General features: G+C 47.6%; 2 protein-coding genes across 2 annotated transcripts; both read right to left on the bottom strand.

The window, feature by feature from the left end:
- Positions 1-436: 436 nt before the first annotated feature.
- On the bottom strand, positions 437-9,122 carry TDRD6 (tudor domain containing 6; the record flags this gene model as incomplete). Its single annotated transcript, XM_084284481.1, has 4 exons — positions 437-472; positions 657-746; positions 1,893-2,011; positions 2,483-9,122. 4 exons carry the CDS (start codon positions 9,120-9,122, stop codon positions 437-439), a joined length of 6,885 nt encoding a protein of 2,294 aa, XP_084140607.1.
- Positions 9,123-11,603: 2,481 nt separating this feature from the next.
- SLC25A27 (solute carrier family 25 member 27) lies at positions 11,604-18,402 on the bottom strand (the record flags this gene model as incomplete). Its single annotated transcript, XM_084283781.1, has 9 exons — positions 18,283-18,402; positions 16,732-16,923; positions 15,911-15,995; positions 15,255-15,377; positions 14,821-14,933; positions 13,440-13,524; positions 12,692-12,784; positions 12,263-12,365; positions 11,604-11,675 (listed from the first exon to the last, which is right to left on the bottom strand). Exons 1-9 carry the CDS (start codon positions 18,383-18,385, stop codon positions 11,604-11,606), a joined length of 969 nt encoding a protein of 322 aa, XP_084139907.1. The 5' UTR covers positions 18,386-18,402.
- Between the last annotated feature and the right edge of the window lie 2,026 nt (positions 18,403-20,428).

Genomic DNA, 20,428 nt, shown 5'->3' with positions numbered 1-20,428 from the left:
TTTTCACATCAGCACTGCTGGACTCTTCCCTCCCCTCCCCACATGAATCTTCAAGTTATCTTCCACCTTTTTTCTTTGATACAAAAACTTATGAATAATGAACTGGAAATTAAGTCTCCTGTCACCATCAGCAGCACAACTGACAGCCTTAATTCTGAGTTCTAAACATGAACTTTTCACTGGTTGGTGCTTCATGAAGAATACTGTTGAAAAGCTTCTTATCATTGCCTAATCACTTCGTAATACAAACATGTTCCATGATTTGCCAATTGCATGATCTGTCAAAGCTGTGTGGCACCAGCATTATTCTAATGTTTCTGATTTAGGAGTCTTCCAGCAACATTGCTTCATTCAAGTTTTTTTTTTTTTTTTAATTAAGCTATCACCAGACCAAATGGCAAATACTTTACATAAAGAGACTGCATAAATCATAGATTTAGATTTCTATAGTCTCCATAGAGATTTGTATCATCTGTTAAAGAAGAAAGGACAGTATGATGTCTTAAAAACACTGGGCTACTAGCAGTTAGCACAAATGCAGATTTAGATTAATGCTGTTTTGCCCTTCCATCCTTGTGGTGACACAGTAAGAATGACAACTCAGAGCACCCTTTCCATAAATCCACAGGTTTCCCCAGTTCCACAGCGCACCGTACCTTGGGTGATCTGTAAGCCTGGTCAGGAATAACATTCCAGACATTCTCTGGATCCACAATCTCCTCGCTGCCACTGGAGAGATTCAATACCTGTGTGGACAGAGCCAACATCTCGCTAGCACCACTGATGCTCCAAGAAAACACAGTAAGAGAAAAACAACTTTAGAAAAAGAGAAAATTCCTAGAGGGTTCCCTGCCTCCGAGAAAGCTTTCAGTGTGGATCTTCTAAGGAAGAAGAAATTGACTTCCAGTAAACCCGAGCATCACTACTGAATCTAAGGCCAAGAATCGCTGCATTTAAGTATTTCACATGGAGTTCTTTCTACAGCATCCTAGGTTAAGCCTCTCCTGGGATTGTAATTCAAGTATTGTGAAAGGGAAAGGCTGGAAAACACCCAGTAAACCAGAGGGGGCAAGAAACTGATCAATTGGTCTATCATTACATACCTGACTCATCTCCTGAACGCAGCTGAACTAGCTTTAGATAGCAAAAGGAATCTGCAAACAGAAGACCTGGCTTCCCATAACCTCAGGCATTCAGTCTTCCCAGGAGTTACTTTTATGAAATGATCTTTCAGATTTGCAACCTTAATTTACAACTCAAAGGCCCTTTTATTATCTTTTTAATGTCTCTATATATGTATACACTTACACACACCCCTAACTTGAGGAAGAAGCATTAATCATATAATCGTTTATTCCATCTTAAAGAACAGCAGTAGCACAAGGCAGCCCAGCACGTTGTAATCCAGTGTTTAAATTAACTTCCACCAGCCACAAATTCAGTAAAGACTTATTTCACAGACGTAAGAATAGTTGTACGCTACTTTTAATATACAATTCAACTTCCTTTCTATGTTTCTACTGTTTTTAGCAGTAACTCCCTAAAAGATCAGTAAAACAACGCCAAGATTCACAGGCATTAATGGTAATACGGCTCCATGGCAGAACAGTGACTGGCAATCAAGACATAACAGAACTGCACACCAGGAGTGTTGTCTCAAACTGGAGCCAGACCTTCTAGCCCTCCTAGACTATTCAGGGCGATAAGATGAGAAGGCAGCATCAAGCACTGACATCTAGCATCCACTCAGTGTGAGACACCTGGTTCCATCTAGTCCCAAATCAGACCCCACAAGTAGCACACTTTTGCTAAATATTCCAAGTTTGGAAGAAATGAAAAAAAAAAAAGGACTCCGCCTTACAAATAGAGAAAAAACACTCAATCGTACTTACCCTGGTACCTTTTTCAGATACCTCCAAAATGCGAGCCTCACACCATTTGAGGGACGTCCACACCACGCATTTTGAACCAACAGCAAAGCCTTTTAGGTTACAAGTGTATTCACTGCATTCTACAAAAAGGTTGACATGTCAGTGAAGGAGGAGGAAAACACAAACCCAAAACAGCCAAAAGATTCAACTCCCTCGTAACTCTGTTCCCAAGTCCCCCTGTACTCCCCCACACTACTTTTTATTAATAAAGTCAAAAATCTGTCATCCTAAACAATCTTGAAAGCGCATTCATGTTTAGAATGAGATTTCCAATCACAAAACCATTAACCTCTCATATTACTTGCTGTTACCGTCACATTTTCCACAGTACTACACATACTTGGATTTCCATAACCCATCAGTGCCATAACCGGTCAATGCATACTCAGGTTAACACCAAAATAAAGCCTTAAAAGCTTATTAAAGAATAAAAATCTGTTTTCTACAAGTTATTCTTACATTTAAATGAATGAACATTCACTTAATTTGTTAATATTTTGTGTTTCAATGAACATTTTTATTAGTTAGCTCCTTAAAATCAGACACCTTACCTGCGCTGCAGTCAGCCAAGTTATCATTTTGTGTTCTTCCCGTTTCTGCATCCATAGGTTCACAGCCTGAAGACTGCACGTGTGTAGGAGCACTTCTATGATCTCTAAATGATTCAGCCAAGTCCTCTTTCATCCATTCTTCCACATAACGCTCATCCTTCTTCTTCTGCCACTCCTTATGTTTTTCAACTCTGCGGTCACATGATTTCATGGTGCAAACAGGCCTCTGGCTTAAGTCTTTTGTAAAAAATGAGAATTGACTTCCACTATTTGCAGAACTTTGCAGGGCAGCATGTTCCAGCCCTAAGGAGTCCTCCTCTCCATCCTCCTGAGACGGCTGCACGTCAGGCAGCACCAACTCCAGCAGCTGCTCGATCTCAGTGCCCAGCATTGACAGCATGTCATGGGTCTTCAGGTCCAGCTGTTTCTCAGGCCTACGTTCAGACGAGGGCAGCCTTAGGGGAGGCTCCACTTCTATCCAATCTTCCTGCAAAGCTTCTGCTTTATGAACCCTCGACAGATCCAGTTCCAGTGCCTTTGCGTTCTCTCCCAAAGGAAGCTGAACATCAGATGGAAACAGCTCCGCCTTCCCTCCATCGCTAACTGAAGGCACCAGGTTGTCTCTCTCGTTGAGCAAAGGTAAAATTTTGAGAGATTTCAGAACTGCCAACTCCTCCATCTCCTCGTGCACGAGGGGCAGATCAAACGCGCCCCATTCCAACACTTTCTCTCTTGCTTCGCTGCCAGCAGCGGTCTGCATTTCAGGTGACTCTCTTCCCAGTGCTTCCTTGCTTTCTTCATCAGCTGAGTGCACTGAAAGCGCATCCAGTTCCAGTATGAGCTCTTTTAAATCATCGTAAGAGTGCATTTGTACTTGATCCAGTTCCACCAACGCCCCTGTGTCACCGCCTGCAGAAGGCTGTACCTGGAGCCATCTCTGCAGCTCTTTTTGTTTGCTCCCTAGGAAAAGGCTGCCTGGGGAAGCACCGCCTGTCTGCTCTGCTTTCAGCTCAGCATCCTGTAGGAGCAGCGCTCCAGGCAGCTCCTGCACTGCAGGTTTCATCCCACTCCCCAAGATATGAGGGCTGCAGCTTCTTGCTGCTTCCAGCAATACCTCGACAGCAGGATCTTCTTCAAGCAGAGGGACCTCTTTGTCAAAGCTGCGTTGAGTCTCAGCTGCTTCAGGTCCATCGTCAGCCTTCCCAGCCACATGCTCAACAGCTCCCACCAACGTGTTTGCTCCTCCAGCATTTGAACACCCAGAAGTGACATCCAAGAAACATTCAGAACGAAGTAAGGCACTTTCGCTTCCTTCCTGAGCTAATCCACAACCAGAAGTAGTTTCTCTTTTGAGGCACGGACCCGTATCACTGCTTGAACAGCTGCTTCTCTGTATGGGGCTCTCAAGGTCTGGGACAGCTTTGTGATCACTTCCTGTATTAGCTTTCCAAAAAGCTTTCATCTCTTCGTTAATACTCTTCCCAGATGCTTCCAGCTTGACAACACACAGAGGGACTTCAAAAGCTTTATCCTCCTGCATCTCTACTACCTCAGCTTCTAGTAACACTTCTACAGTCATATCATAAAACTTCTCTTTCGCTTCGCTAAGCCACGAGCCCTCTGAGGAATCGAAACCTGACAGGCAGCAAGCAAATGCTTGATTAGGTACTTTGAGCAATTCACATGGAATTTGTCTGAGCATCTCCAAGCCAACAGTCTCCTCACTTCCATAATCCACGTGTCTAACAGCTACACCATCATCTGTTACGCTGGTGACTCTGGCCCTGTAGAGCTTCCCATCTTGACTGTACTTTGCTAAACAAATATCACCACTTTTAATGCAGCTGTTCAGAGAGTTCAGTCCAAGGTTTTCAGCTTCCTTTATTTTTTCCTCTACGTAGTTTATGCTTTCTGTATCAGCACTGCAACTCCAAAAATACTCTGGACCTTTTACAACTGTGACATAGATTTGTACAGTCTGACCTGCCTCTGGAAACTTCCAGAGGAATGATTTACTATTGCTTACACTGGAAATTCCATTTAGTGCCTGAGAAGGCAAAGGCTGGCACATATTTACCGCATCACCACTCGCCCTTCCATCAAGTATTTCAGCTGAATAAGACCCTTCTCTTCTTGCAAAATTTTCATCAGCTAAATCAACTGTTATTACTCCTTGATCGTCACTGAGCGTAACTGCCCATTTATCCCCAACCTTCTCTACAAATTCACACGTGAGCAGCACTTCACTTGTTCTCTTGGTGAAGTACTCGATCGCTTTCTCTGTCCAACCCGTACTTTTGCTGCACTGAAGTCCACTCAGAGAGCAGTGAACGGCCATTGCTGGAACTGAAGCCAAGTCTTCGGGGAGTTTGTGCGCTCGATCAACACTGATCACTGCAGCGTTGCCATAATCAATGTACTGTATGCTGATCGAGTCGTCGGAAGCCTTCCCTTGTACTACAGCTCTATACCACAGGCTGTCCTCGGAATAAACAGCACTGATCAAGTCTCCGGCTTGCAAGAGTCGCCCGCAAGGGTCCTTTGCTGGCGTTTCACTGTTCAAGCGTTCTGAAATGCTGCTCAGCTCAGCCTCATCGCTCGCGAGCTGAACATAAAAATCTGAAGGATCGTTTACGTGAGAAACGTATGTTAACACTTCATGAGCTCGTGTTACGCTCCGCTGGGGTAGGGCAGATACATTTTTAACTGGTATTGATCTACCTTCAGTACCAGATTTATTATCCGACTGGGCACCCACCTCGACAGACAGCACAGTCTGTTTTTCTTCCCCCACTCTAGCTAACAAAGCACCTTCACTACTGCTCGGCTTCTCAGCAGCCTCCAGTAATTCACCTGGCAGTCCTCTCTTCACAGAAGGCTGGCGAAGGCTTCCACCTCCTGGCTTGACACGTGTTTTGCTACTCTCCTCTCCTCCCTGGGCTTCAGATCTGCATTTCTTTTTCTCAAGAGGCCTACCTGTGTTCAGAGAAGACTCTGCAGGCTCATTCCTCTTTTTCATATCCGCATCTTGTGAGCACAAAGTTTCATTTTCTAGCTGCCTACTCAGTCCTGCCTTGTTTCTTAATCTTAACCCCTCCTTCAGTTTTGCATTCAGCTGAGTATTGCCATCAAACAACTCAATTAACAGCTTACCATCAGATTCCTTCGCTACAACTATTGCTTTTAATTGCTTTTCCAGGACAGCCTCCTTAAACCACCCCGTAGCTTCTTTGGGAACATTGGCTATGTCAGATAAGGAACACTTTATGGCCTGCATGGGCAAAAGCAAGACATCATAAGCATCACTTGGTATAGGAAGCAGATTATCTTTCTCTATTGTCTCTGTGTTACCAAAATCCACAAAAAAGACTTCCTTGTTGGGTTTTGTTGTTGTAATTACTCCCCTGTACCAGCTGCCATCGGTGTACCTCGCAAGACACAGGTCTCCAGACTTCGGCAAGGTTTCTAAGCTGGTCATTGTTTCACTGAGGCGCCCGATGTTATCGGTAAGCTGCGCCAAGACATCCGCACGTCGTTCAAGCTGGCAGTAAAACATCCACGGATTGTCAACGTGAGTAACAAAAATCTCCTCCTCACTCCCAATTTTGATGTCGTGCGTGGAAAAATAGAATGAATGGAGCTGGACACAGGATGCCAGAGGTTTCTCAGGTGACAAAGGCCTGGCCACACCTTTGGCTGTCAGTAACTGGCAAGCGCTCTGGAAAGGCGTCATTAAATCCACAACGTTAAAGAGCTCCTTATTATTAACAGAAGCCAAGGCAAATATTGTGCACCTCAGCTCAAAGTGACATGATGAGGCATCAACAAACTCCCGAAAAGCCAGAACCGCTGCTTCATCCCAAACAAACGGGTCCTGGCCGTTAGGCTGGATTAAGTTGTACAGGCTGCACCTGAAAGCCTGAGCCTTTAACTGGAGGAAATGTTCAGGGATCGAGCGGAGACCCGTCAGAGACACCCACTCTCTGTTGCCATAGTCAACGTATATGACTTCTACTTTTTCTGCAGAACTAATTTCACTGACAATCAGAGCCCTGTACCATTTTTCATCCTCTGAGTACTGGGCTAAGCAGACCGAATTCGGCCAAGTATTTGGGTGGGATGAATTTTTGCAGTACTTCTGAATTTCAGCCATTAGTACAGTGAAGTCATCAGAATTTCTACTTAACTGACACCAAAAATAACCAGGGCTCTCAACGCATGATACAACCACACTAACTGTACTTCCCACTTCCAACTGACCCCCATACGCGAAAGTCGGCCTCATTTCCACGTAACTCTGCCTGTGAGAGACGGGCAGGTTTTCCTTGCCCTCATACACCTGAGCAGGAAGAGATTCAGTACTTTTAGACCCAAGAGTGGTTGCAACAGGGCTCTCCTTGACCGTTACAGCTGCAGGACTAAGTGCTCTATCATTTTTCTTTAGACCAGGTTCTTCTCTGAGCTTTTTAGCTGCATTCATTTGTTTTTCTTCCCCTGCAGCCGCTGCAGAAGAGGCCTGCCTCACAGCCTTCTCAGATGATTTTTGAAGAGTCTCAGACATTTCACACCCCTGGTACTCAGCATACCCTCCCTGGGCCATGAGTTTACCCACGCTTTTCTCTCCCAGTTGGGACTGGTCAAAGATCTCAACCACATATTTGTCACCCTGTGCACTGCGAAAATGAACCTTCAGTCCCTTGTTCAGTACAATCTCTCGGAAGGCAGACACAGAGTCTTCACTCCAACTCCCCCTCAGAGGGGAGACATCTGCCAAACAACACTTCAGAGCTAAAGCCGGCAGCTCCCTGAACCGAGGCAGGAGCTCCTTTACCTTACCCCGCTCTACAGTTTTAGTGTTGCCCCTGTCCATCAGGTGTATTTCCATACCATTGTCCAGAACCCTGGTGATTACTGCTCGATAAAAGGCCCCCTCTTTCCCACTGGCACAACAAAGGGATCCAGGCTGCGGGTCCCACACGACATCACCCAGCTGCGTGGCATTGGAGTAAAAATTCCACATGCTCTGCATCAGCTGCCTGAAGAGCTGGTGATGCTCGTGGAGCTGCAGCCAGAACTCGGACGGGTCTCGGAGATGGGAGACTTGCACATCATCGAACACACCCAGCTTCAGGTTCACGCCAACTAAAGGAGCAGAAGCCAGATCTCTGGGCGTTAAAGCCACAGGAGGGGCTCCCGGTGGCAGTTCCAGTTCTCCAGCTGTGGATTCTTCCACCTCCAGCTGCTCCCCCGCCTCACTCTGGCTGACCTGCAGGTGGCTGCTGACCAGGCAGCGAGCCTGCACCCCAAAGACATGGTTCAGGTTGATGCCACTTTCCCCATACAGACTCACGTTGTAGAGATGCTCGAAGGAGTTAAAAGCTTCGATGCGAGCTCGCACTCCTTTGCCCAGCACCAAAGCTTTCAGCTCATTGATCTGAGACAGGGACCAGCTGCAACCCCCATCCGAGACACCCTGAAGAGCACAGGGGTAAGTCACCACAGGCATGCGAAAACACTCAAGGGGCAGATGGCGCAGGCTAGCTCCCATCACGGTCTCCTTCCTGCCGTAGTCCACAAAGAACACGTGAGCCACTTGCTGGTCCTGCTCCCCAGCGGTGACCTCCAGCAGGAGTGCTCGGTACCAGGAGCCCCCCACGCCACGCGCAGCACAGGGTGAGCCCACTTTGGGCAGTACATCTTGCTCCCACCTGTCATAAATGTGGCGCATGGTATCAGAAAGGCGGTGGATCTCCTTGGACAAGCTCTGCAACTGGCAGTAGATGCGGTGAGGGTCGGAGACGTGGGTCACTATGACAGGTTCTGTCACACCCAGCTGAAGCTGAGGGTAGAAGTAATCCAAGGCAGGTGACGCTGGCTGGTATAAGTGGAAAACTTGGAGAAGCTGTGGCAGTGTTGTGAGGGAAGGTGCAGGAGGCTGCAGTCCAAGCTGGTCTGTTAACTGCTCGTGAATTAGACAGTCTTTGAGCACTTGGCAGAACCAACTCGGAGTAACCTGCCTGGCCAGGCCCAGGTGACGCATCTGAGCCACCAGCTGGGGCAGCTCCAGCACCGTGAGGTGCTGTGGCACCATCACCTCCCTCACCACACCTGACACCTCCTTGCCACGCAGGTGACCAAGGAACTCCATAGCTTCTGCTGTCCAGGTGGAGACGGGCGCATCCCCGCAGGCAGCTGCCATGGGGCCTCCAGCCGGCATCAGATCAGCCACTACACAGCCCAGCACCTCAGGTGGCAGGCAGAAATGCTCCTTGCAGCCCCGTGCCAGGTAATAGGGAGAGACAGCCACCGTGCAGCCCTCATCAAGCAGGAACACGCGGTACTCCCAGCCACAGCGACTCACCACGCGGCAGCGGTACCAGAGCCCGGCCAGCTCCACCAGGCCCAGCTCTCCAGCACGCAGCTCAGCCCCACCAGCCGCCTGCCCCACAAGGCCCGGGGCGTTACTGAGGCGCGGCCCAGCCGCTGCTTGGATCTCGCTGCGGAGGCGGCTATATTCGGCACTGCGCTGGCCCAGCGACCCCCAGAGCTGCACGACGGGCACCTCGAGGCACGTACCCACAGCACAGACCCGCAGGGTAACGGCGGTGCCGGGCTCGGGGGGCCCTGAGGCGAGCCCCATAGCGCCCCTCAGCCGCCGGCCCCACACGAGGCAAAATGGCGGCCGGGCCTCCCGCCTCGCCCCCTCATACAGCGCGCGCCGCCCACGTGACCCGCCAGGCGTTAAACGGCCCGGCGCGGCTGCCCTGCCGGCGTGGTCGAGTCCATTTAAATCACTCTAGGGGGGGACGAAAGGAAGAGGGATGGGAGCAGGATAATGAAAGGAAGGTAAAAGGGAGTGAGCCAATATAGCTGGATACTTGTGTTAGATGGAGGACGTCTGGAGGCGCTACGAGGGAGAAAGCTGTCAGCAGGGCTCAGCGCGGAGCCCCCTTCCCCCCGGCGCCACCCTCGCTGAGAGTGGACCGCTCCATGCCGGCTGTGTGGCAGCGGCACGGCGCCGGGTGGAGCTTCGCCTCCATTGGATGGAGCGAGCTCCGGGGGCGGGACCTAGGAGCAAGACTCGGCGGCTATTGGCTGGTGGGGGGGCGGCGGTGTGAGGGCGGGACGGGAGGGGCCGCGGGCTCCTTCAGCACCTCAGCGGCGGCCGCCATTTTGTAGCGCGGCGGGGGCCGCCCCTGACAGGGGCCGGGCCGCCTCTGACAGGGGCCGGGCCGCCTCTAAGGGCTTCGTGAAGCAGCAAACAGGAGCTCTGTCCGTCTGTCTAACACAGGAGAGCCCAACCTGAAAGCCAGGGTGCCCTCCTCGGACTGACTCTTAGCTTCTGAAACTGGTAAGTCCAATAAACGTGGCCCTGTGCTTCACGCAGTAGAAGCTTCTGCTTGAAAAATTGTGAATTGCCACACACTAAAAAGTGATGTGGTAAATAGAAACTTTTGCTATTCCAATATATTTATTTCTAATACTAGGCTTTGGCACTGTTGTCTCTTTAGTGTGCAGTGCTCAAAATAAAAAGCATTCTTAAGAGTTAAAACAACTCTTCACTAAGAGACTTCTAAAATTACTTTTTTTAACTCAATAGATCAGGCACTTCTGTATATCCAGCATCGTCTATCTGAGTAATGGGACTGCAGGCAGGGCTGCTCTGGATGTGACTGAAGAAGCAGCCTTGCCTGCTGGGTTATAGTTGCTGGTGATGATGTGCAAAAAGGAAAGAACTCAGATTATCTTCTCAGCCTGGCAACTGAAAAAAATAATATTTCTGAACAAAAAAAAAACTTCTGATCACCTAATAGTGGTAAGATAAGTGTCTACACAGCATTATTTTCCCACCTCAGAGTCACCCACCCAACCATATGCAGGCACAACAAACCCACAACCTAAGCAATAATTACAAGTGAAGCCAAGAAGACACTCAAATTGGTTTTAATCAGAAATTGGCACATGGGAGGTACTGGTTGCAAAATCTAGTCTGGAAGAAATCTTGAGTATTTACTTGGAGAACAAGTTTTGTACTGTCATTTCATTGTTTGGTGTTGTTAAATCAAGGCCAGCTTTGTTCTGTCTACATTATGATTTCTACTAGAGTGTGTTTTTGCCTCCTGATAGACAAAGCCTAGTGACAAACAGCAGTAGGCCTCTTTCCTATAAAATGTGGAAAGCTTTAGATTAAAATATATATATATATTCAAATATCCTGTTTTTTTATTTGTTTGCTTGTTTTTTAAGGGAATGTTATATTTCTGCCTAGATTTAAAAAGGGCAGAGTGAATATTTCCATGGAAAAGTGGTACTTAGTGACCCAACCTGCCATGTAAGTGCTGGCACTCTGAAAGGACGAGTAGTTCAACTTGTCCTGTGGACAGCACGCCTATTGTGCGCCCCTCAAGTGGCACAGAGTGAACTAGGCTTTTGATTTCCTAGGCTTTCCTAGGCTCTTTGATTTCAGGGACTGAATTTCACTTGTGGATGTTACTCCGTTGAGTGTAGCGGTCAAACAGACTCTGAAAAGCACGAGGAGCACAGCCCCTTCTGCCTTTTCTGCAAAGGGAATTGAAAGTCAGGTGAACTGTTTCAATCTGTTTCAGTACCTAGCACCTCGCACTTGGTTTGCTGAGGCATCAAACTAAAGAGGTAGTTCTTTTTCTATGTGAGTACAAATGTAATAATAACAAAAATTCCCAAGTGATTTTGTAGGCTGGTAAGCCCTGTGTTCAGTGCTGCATTGTTCAATCTGTTCTTGCCTTTAATAATAGGAATCATCACTATTACAAAACAAACAATATTTGTTAGAATTTTTTTTTTTAACCTTTGTTCACTCTTCCAGAAAGCTGATGCTGGTGCAAGTTGAAGTCTTACTCTGACATTTTTTTTTTCTTGCCAATAACTTCACCTTCATATAGCAGTCTGCCAAGCAGCTAGGTTTCTTAAGTCATGGCTCATCCCACCCAGGAAGGACTGGATTTAGGGCAGCAATTTATACATGTGATCCTACTCCAGTCTCCTAAATGAATTAGTTCCTTGAGTTGTAGGAATGCCTTGTGGAATGAAAATACAGCTTTCCTGTTCTTTGTTTTGTGGATATTGATGTGGTTTCATGATTTTAAAAAGAACTAACTCCGCAGATCCTTCTGATTTGTTCATATGTAAGCCAGAATACCAGTGACCAAGGAGCCTGTGAAAGCAAGCACAGAAGTTAGAAGCTTGAAACAGAATTGACAAAATAATCCCAGTACATTAAACTGTTTTTGTCTTTTCTTAAAAATACTGTTCCCAAGCTTAATCTCATGTCTGTCATATAAAAACTTTGATGTTGTGTATGCTTAGGGCTGCACAGTCCTTGACAAGACACCACAAAATTTTGCAAGCTTGCCAGCCTGTAAATGTTTAGCCTGAAATGTTTCATGCTTGGGAGCTACTTAAGGATGAATGCTTCTTAATTTTTTTAAAGGCTTCTCTTGTTCTAAAACCTTAATCAGGTAATTCCGTGGTTCTCCTTGCATAAAATAGGAAACTTGCACCCTTGTAGCTGACATGCTGTGCTGTCTGCTTTTTTAGAGCAATACACTGGTGTTGGGCAAAAGCCTCTTCTGTGCCTAGGAAGTGACACTGCCTGCAGTCATTTCATCCATGAGCAGCTATGCTAACTGCAGTTAAATAGAGAAACACAAATAACTCTGAAATGTTGATAGAGCAAAACACTCCCTTCATTTTCATGCCACATTGTTCAACTTTTGCTAAAGACAGTTGAAAGGCACTTACCATTCGCATCCAGGTTGGTATAAAGCCTTTGTATAGAGACATGAACCCTTCACCTTGTACCGTTTGAATCAAGCAGTCCGTGGAAGACTTATACAGCAGACCTCTAGCAATGTGCAGAAAACAGTTAGGATTACAAATACAGAATTCACAAATAAATAAAGCCCATCCCAAATAAGAAATAACCTGTATCAGCCGAATTTGTACAATTATTTTTTGTGAGCTCACTGGAGTCTTAATTGCTCTGAATTCCACTGAAGGAACTTGGTATGGCTGTGTGATCATCCCAACAAAACCCCTGAGACATGCAAAACTGAAATACTAAAAAGGAAACAAGATGAAGACCAGGAATTAGCACCTGGACCAACTCCCAGTGAAATCAGTGAAACCAGGGTCTCGCTGTCCTACTGAGAAGTCCCCAAGTGTCCGTACCTTCCCTGCTTGTCTCTCGGCTGGTTCATTATCCGGGTTTTGACCACATCAGCAGGAGTTCCCAGGACAGCAGCCACCAAGCCAGAACAGCCACTATCAATAACAACAGGTACTTAGCAAAAAAACCCTATGATTTATCACAAGTTAATTTCCAATACTAAAGACACATGAAAGCAGGTATCATAAAACCACGAGTAATACCTCATAAATTAACATAAACCTGTTTAGGAGAAGGCTTGCTAGTACTGCTTCTTCTCAAATGTCCTCTCAGCGCCAGCTGCCCTCGCCTCTGTGTGTAGTCCTGAGGCGGGGATAAAGGACCATAATAGTTGATTTATGTTATTGCTTATGTAAAGCAGAGCTCTTCATAATTCAAGGGAGTAAAAGAGGTTGTTCTGCAGAGGTTATATCACTTGTTACTGTTTGCTAAAGTTAAAATAAAGTAGATAAAATAGTAGCAATTTTAGAAAGGTGAATTATTTGTGTGCTCTCACAGGTGTTCTAATGTACTGGTAAGGCCCTTCTGGTGAGGGCAGTTTCCTAGCACCCTTTGTCTTGTGACTTCTGCACAGTGACATTCTCTCAGGCAAAAAAAACTCAAACCACTACCAGTATAAGGGTAGTTTTATCATTCATATCACAGCCAAAGACTAGGGGCTTCTGCTAGCACACAGAGGTTGTGCTGGTCCAGTCAGCCAGGCAGGGAATGCGCCACAGTGGAAAAGGGGTAAAAAAAGGAGCACGGCACCTGGCAACGCTGTGAGTGAGACTGTTGTCTGTGAGTGGTGTGTTCAGAAGCAAGAAGTGTTTCACTGAGTCGTAAGTGGTCAGATCTGTAATGAGAATAATGAGGAAAAAAATAGCATCAGAAGCAAATGGTGTTTATGCTGTTTGTTACTGACAAAGGATGGAGATGTGGCAAGACCAAAATTTGCAGTGCAGCCCCTCCCGTTGCCACAGCTAGCACTCTGCCCCCGGTTTCTGATGCGAGTTGTAGCACGTAGCTCCCTGCGTTAGACGTGTGAGTACCTGCTCCTTCCCATTGCCTTCTTCGCTGTTCTACCCTACAGATGGCAGCATGGATCCCAAATGGAAAATTCTGTAGAATAATTCATGATGACATTTACTATATAGCCCTCATTTAATAACTCCTGCTGCGACCATCCAGATGATTAGTCCAGTGATCCCTTTATTGCTGCTTAGCAAGGTGCAGTTTATGCCACCTCCAATTTTCACAGAATCACAGAATTTCTAGGTTGGAAGAGACCTCAAGATCATTGAGTCCAACCTCTGACCTAATGCTAGCAGTCCCCACTAAACCATATCCCTAAGCTCTACATCTAAACGTCTTTCAAAGACTTCCAGGGATGGCGACTCCACCACTTCCCTGGGCAGCCTGTTCCAATGTCCAACAACCCTTTCAGTAAAGAAGTTCTTCCTAACATCTAACCTAAAACTCCCCTGGTTCAACTTAAGCCCATTCCCCCTCGTCCTGTCACCAGGCACGTGGGAGAACAGGCCAACCCCCACCTCGCTATAGCCTCCCTTGAGGTACCCATAGAGAGCGATAAGGTCGCCCCTGAGCCTCCTCTTCTCCAGGCTGAACAAGCCCAGCTCCCTCAGCCGCTCCTCGTAGCACTTGTTCTCCAGGCCCCTCACCAGCTTTGTCGCCCTTCTCTGCACCCGCTCAAGCACCTCGATGTCCTTCTTGTAGCGAGGGGCCCAAAACTGAACACAGTACTCGAGGTGCGGCCTCACCAGAGCCGAGTACAGGGGGACGATCACCTCCCTAGCCCTTCTGGCCACACTGCTTCTTATGCAAGCCAGGATGCTGTTGGCCTTCTTGGCCACCTAAGCACACTGCTGGCTCATATTCAGCTGACTGAGATTTTCTATCTCAGAAGACATTTTCTGGTCATGCTAACCTAATCCTGTGCCAACTGACCTAGGAAGTAGTACCCAGTGTGCCAAAGAAGATTAAAACATGCAAAATTAAAAAAATAGCCAAGGTAGTGCTGCAGGATATGCCAAGAACAGAGCCAATGTTTATGATGGGAAGCCACAGGCAGTGCCTTTCAGTCCCAAAGACTTAAGATCTAAAGCACCACAGGCCAAGTTATTCAATTTACCTCCCATGTTTACCAGAGCAGCTCTCTGGACATTTGGCACCCATCCAGCCCAAAGTCCCCGAATTCCTCCTTCGGACAGGATCTTCATAAATGCGTGGTGCACTCCTCGAAATCTGAAATCAAAGTTTAATGGAGAGAGAACCCAGCTACAGAGACATCTTTGCGTATTCCAGAGCTTTGCTGAGCCAGGTCCTCACTTAGGAGTGGCAGTTTATACCTGCGAGGATCTGGTCTCTGGATCCTTTTAATCTTTGACTTTCCTACCACGACATCTTAGTAAACATGAGTTTCCCTGGTATGCTCAAATCTGGTCGCTAATGATAGGTGACCCCCTGATTCCACAGCTGTGTTGCAATACTAAATGGATAAGAAACCTAACAGCCTTACCAAAGAGTAACACAGGCGGATAAACGCCACCCTGGAGAAGAACTGACCGTAATGGCTTTCCTTCCAGCTTCCTTTTTCCTTCCATCTGCATCTGCACCTTCACCAGATCGGTTGGGCTGGCAAAAAACTGTCCGATGGCGCCCGCAGACATGCCTCCAACAACAGCTTTCCTGCCGCACAGGGAAATCAAACACACTGCAGAATACACTGAGGAGCTTCACAAATCAGAGTGCTAAAGAGTTCGGCAGCATGGCCCAAGTGAGACAAATGTGAGTGGCTCTTTCTTATCCTGGCAACCGAAGTTAAAATGGTAATTCTGGCAAATGCAGGTAGTTAATATAGTCAGGAATAGTTCGGTTAATTTCAAGTTAATACAAAACTGGAGAATCTGCCACCAAGATGTTCTGCTTCCTCTCCAGGTTTCATTATGCTGTTCACTTAAGGTTTAAAGGCAGGATGGCAAGATACAAGAGAGGTTGCTGTATATATTATAACAACTGAATGTCAATCTGAAACTTGGAACTGCTTGCCAGTACATAAAACCCTTTCCCATAGCACCAGGTAGTCCATACAGTTGCTTAATTTTTTAATTTATCTTTACCCTCTTTAGGTGGGCGAGCCGCAAAGAGAAGACAGCTTTCTAGGGCCACCCGCAGTAAAGAACAATCCCCAAACAGGCACAAGCACACATGTGCAACCTTACCAGAAAGGAAAGGTATCGTCCTCAGCCCTTCCGAGCACGGAGTCCCGCAGATGTTCATATGCAACCATCCGAACACCAGAATACACTGTGGAAAACAACAGCAGGAGGTAAGTCTGAAGTCTGCCATTCCTGGAGGTCACTGGGTGAGGGAAAGCTGGAGGGATTTGTTGTAAAACATTGTGAAGCTTGCCTGGGCCATTTGGTCATTGCTCATGTTCATGGTGAAAATGGGGAAAGGAAGGCAGTTGGCTGGTACAAATGCTATAGCTGGGAATTTTTTCACATCTTTTTGGCTGAGCCATATATGTCCCAAGAGGCAGCATGGCTCATCCCAGCAGACTGAGCAGACCCTACTGCATCGCTCCCCTCTCAGCTGGCTGCCAAGCACAGAATCTCCCACGCGTGCTTTTGAGGTTTGTTGCTGTCACTAGCTTGGCAAGTAAAACACAGCAAGCTGTTACCTCTGGCTGGACCATTAACGAGTTTCTTCATCCTGGTGTTTGCAACTTTATATTTTTTCCCAGTCCTTCCCCACTTCCCTCAGATAAAATACATTTATTGTTCTGAGGACTGCGAGTGCCTGTTAGCACAGAGGACCTTCCTGCAAAGATGACAGGGAAATTATATTTTGTTTTCCTACAGGCCAGAACAACGCCATGAAGAGAGGGGACTGAGCCAGATCCTTATTTATTTCAAAGTGGGATTGCAAAGCAGGCTGAAGAAGTCCTCGCAGCTACCTTTAAAGTACAACAAGGTAGGGGAAGCTCATGGCCTGAGGCCGCTGGCCACAGCAAGCAGGTCCTGAACTTGCTGATAATCACCTATGTGCCGGTAGACAGCTGGCGTGGCTCCTTGCCAGAGCTTCAGTAAGCCTTCCTCCTGCACCACACCAGCCGCTGTCCGCAGCATGCCGCGGTACGGGACAGCCTGGCTGGCAGCAGCTCCGCTGCCCCGCGCAGCAGCTTCACCTTGGATCTGCAGGCGAGTTTTCGTGAGGTCCAGGGGGAACGTCACTGAAGAGAAGGAGCAGAGGACAAACGTGAATTTGGGTCTGGCCGTGGCGGGACCCACCGCGCTGGTGACAGCTACACCCAAATCCCAAGGCAGGCAGCAAGGTGTGAGCAAAGTGCAGCGACCAGTAGCAGGGCGGGGGGACTTGTGGGGAGCAGGAGGTGATTCACACCCAGATCTGTTCAAAGTGGCTTTGGGCATGAGGCACGAACATGCATCAAGCCCCAAGACTTCTCCCTTTACTTCTTCTTCAAGCTGTCATGCCGTACACATAATGCCCAAGAGACTGGGGTAAAAGCTCTGTTCTAGTTACTCCTCCTGAATGAAGATCAGTTGGATCTCTTACTGGGTGTCTGGCCTCTCCAGCTCTGCCCAGCGTGGTGGCAGAACATGACTCAGCGCCAGGAGCAGCCCCACACTGGCCGTGGTGTAACGCAGATATCCATGCAGGTGAGCAGCTATCCTACAAGCCACCCTAAACCACGCCAGTGCTGCTTTGCTGGTGCAGACACAAAGAGCAAGTTTCAGCTGTTACTTCCTTCACAGGATTAAGGAACAGCCAGGGAAGGTGGCCCACCTCCATTTTGGCACACTGGGGGTGCGTTTTTGCTGCCCCTAATCTCAGAATCCTCAGCAGTCATTATACAGCTGGCGTAAAGGTGTCCCTCTGCATGCAGGCCAGCAGTGGCTCTCCAGGTGGTGGGGCACAGTAACACAGCGCTCACATTTAAAGACCAGCAAAGACGGACATCACAAATGGTTAGCACACTGCGACAGGCTTGCACGTAAGAGTTTGTAGCAGTCATATACCATAGGCTGGGAAATACTACAAGTAAGTTACTGAGGACAGAGCAGTGCCATGCAGATGCCAGGTTTCCTGCGTTTCACCAAGCAGTTTGCTACCCTCCATTTTTACAGACATTGCTACCATAGCCAGAAACATGAGATTTGATTTTTCTTTGATTAACCTACATTAACTAGGAAGAGCAAATTCCTGCAGAAGCCAGCACCTTGCTGCTACCTTAGGCAAAAGACTGCCTCTAGTGTTGCTCCAGAAAACAAGCAAGTGCAAAGGTTAGGTTAGTTCCAACTGTGCTGTGATAATTGACTGCTGCCCTTCAGTCTCAGAGGCAAAGATTTCCATGCGAAAGACCCCACAGCTAGTTCAGGTGGCACAAAACACTTGCAAAGCTTAAATCATGGAAAAGGGAGCACGAGCAGAGTGGAAGGAGCAGATTTGCTGGAGCAGAAATGCCAGAACAAATGCTGAGCAGCGAGGAATCCAGGGACTGAAGTTCTCCCTGCCCCCCAAAATCATTTTTTGTTCCCCTTCCCTCCAGCCAAACCACGGTGATTTGTACCTAGTTCTGCCACAGTGGCTGCACAGGCTGACAGAGCGAATTTGCTGGCCCGGGGCCATCTCTCTGGAAGAGGTAAGCTCTTCTCGTCTTCTGCAGGTACCATGTAGCAAGTGACATGCGGCAAGGCTAAGCAGCCACCCTGCACGGCTCTGAAAGAGGAGCGGCCCTGGCCACGCTAGCTCAGCTGTGCTCGGGGTTGGTTAGGAGGCAAATTTCTGAAGGTCATGTTTCTACAGTGCCAGCTCTTCCAACTGCAGCAGCCCGAATTCCTGCGGAGAGCTGCAAGGTCCTCGGTGAGTGACACGGGAGACAGCGGGCTCCTGGGAAATGTAGTCTGGCGGCAGCACTGCCCCCTGCCAGCAGGCTGGGAGCGCACAATTTTGGCATTTGTCTTCACGTAAAAAAAAAAAATCATTAACAAGGCGTCAAGATGATGAGAGCAGCTGCGGGGCTGTTTGTTTTGTGGGGTGTTTCAGTTTGCACAATCTTTGTCACCGACAGTCGTCCCCAAAGAGCATCCTGGTGCCAAATGGCTGCGCGGGCACCGTCGCTGCCTGCTTTCAGATAGATTTAATTGATCCAGATCTGGTGGAATGAAAGCAAAATTAGCAGCAGCTACATACATGCTGAGCTGAAGAATGGGCTCTCTAGCACTGTCAGCAGTTCCCTGGGGAAATTGTTTGTGGGGGCTCAGCACGGAGCTGTGCAATTTGAGCAAGGGGCACGCAAACCTGGGAGGGCAGGAGCTGGTCTCTGCCAAACCCCGGCATGTCAGAAGTTTCGAGCTTTTCCTGGATGAACACTGAAACCCCAGTGATTATGTGCCATTCTTAATTTCTCTTAGGTTAATGTAGGCACATTTTGTTCTCATCCTGAAAATGAATAAATAAATAAGGCACGGGCTGCTCAAGAGAAGCTCTTCATTTGCCATTAAAGCTCAGCTGAATCACTGAGTTAATCATTAGCCATTAATCACTAATCCTCACGCTGAGGATTTGAGGGTTTTTAGGACACAGAAATCATCCGAGAACCGCCCCCCAGCCCTAACTAACATTTTGGTATGCATTCGAGGTCACAATAATTGAGACAAATGAAGGGAGCATTGCAGGTAAAATATCCAGGGCAAGTGAGATGAATTTATCTCGTGGGTCATCCATAATCGGTATTAAATTGGATCCCTCATTGGGTTAGAATTCGTTAGAGTCTGTGCTGTGATGGGACAAAGCACTGACAAAACCCCCTGGCTGCTGATGAAAATGGGAGGAAGGTTGATTGCCATTTAACACAAATGTGCCTGGTTCCAACTAATAACCGTGGCTTCTCGTCCTTTCAGATGTGTACCTCTGGGAGCTGTCTCTCTCTGTCCTTTCTGTAACCATGCTTTAGGGACTGGAAGCCAGCTAGATCCCTCCTTAAAGTAAACCCTGTAACCTAGCATCCTATGGAGGGAACGTCACTCCATGGTCATTTTTAGTCTGGGGAAGTTCTCTGTTTTTTCAACCAGGCTGATCCGGGGACAGTGCTGAGGAACACAAATGAGTCTGAGCGTTTGCTGCAGCAGCTCTCAACATCTGGGTTTTATTTATCTCCAAATCCTGAGGGAAACAGCTCTAGGAAAGAAAACCCTTAGTATTTATTTAATTTGGCTTTTAGTGACACAGCAGTTTCTGATTTCTGTCCAAAGTCAGTTCAGGCTGCATGCAGGGGAAGGGAGCATGGACTTGAGGTGCGATGGAGGCACAGCAGCAGAGCCAGGGAGGGCTGGGTGCTGCTGCACAAGGCAGCCAAACTGCCCCGCTCCTCCAGCCTGCCTTCAGCAGTGGGGACTGTGACAATTTCCATTGGAAAACAAACATTAAACATTATCTTAGTCAGGCCTAAGACCTAGTCTGAGGCAGCTTGTTAGTGACAATCGGGCCACCATACTGGCTGTGTCCTCCCCGTGATAATGCTGTCAGTAGCATCTCTTTTCCTTCACCAGATCTTTCCCAGGAATAGAAGCTAAGCTAAACAAAGATGGAAACAAACACAAAAGCCTTTAACTAAGGTCCTCAGAATGTGTTCGGGGCTTGTCTCGCCTGTGCATAGAGATTACCTCACACTCACTGCTTGGGTTGTGCATGTAATGAAAATATCCTCCAGTATT

The sequence above is a fragment of the Netta rufina genome, assembly GCF_964035555.1.
Source record: "Netta rufina genome assembly, chromosome: 3".
NCBI classification, from domain to species: domain Eukaryota; kingdom Metazoa; phylum Chordata; class Aves; order Anseriformes; family Anatidae; genus Netta; species Netta rufina.
The sequence above is the reverse complement of the archived record's forward strand: the minus strand, read 5'-3'. Positions and strand labels throughout refer to the sequence as shown.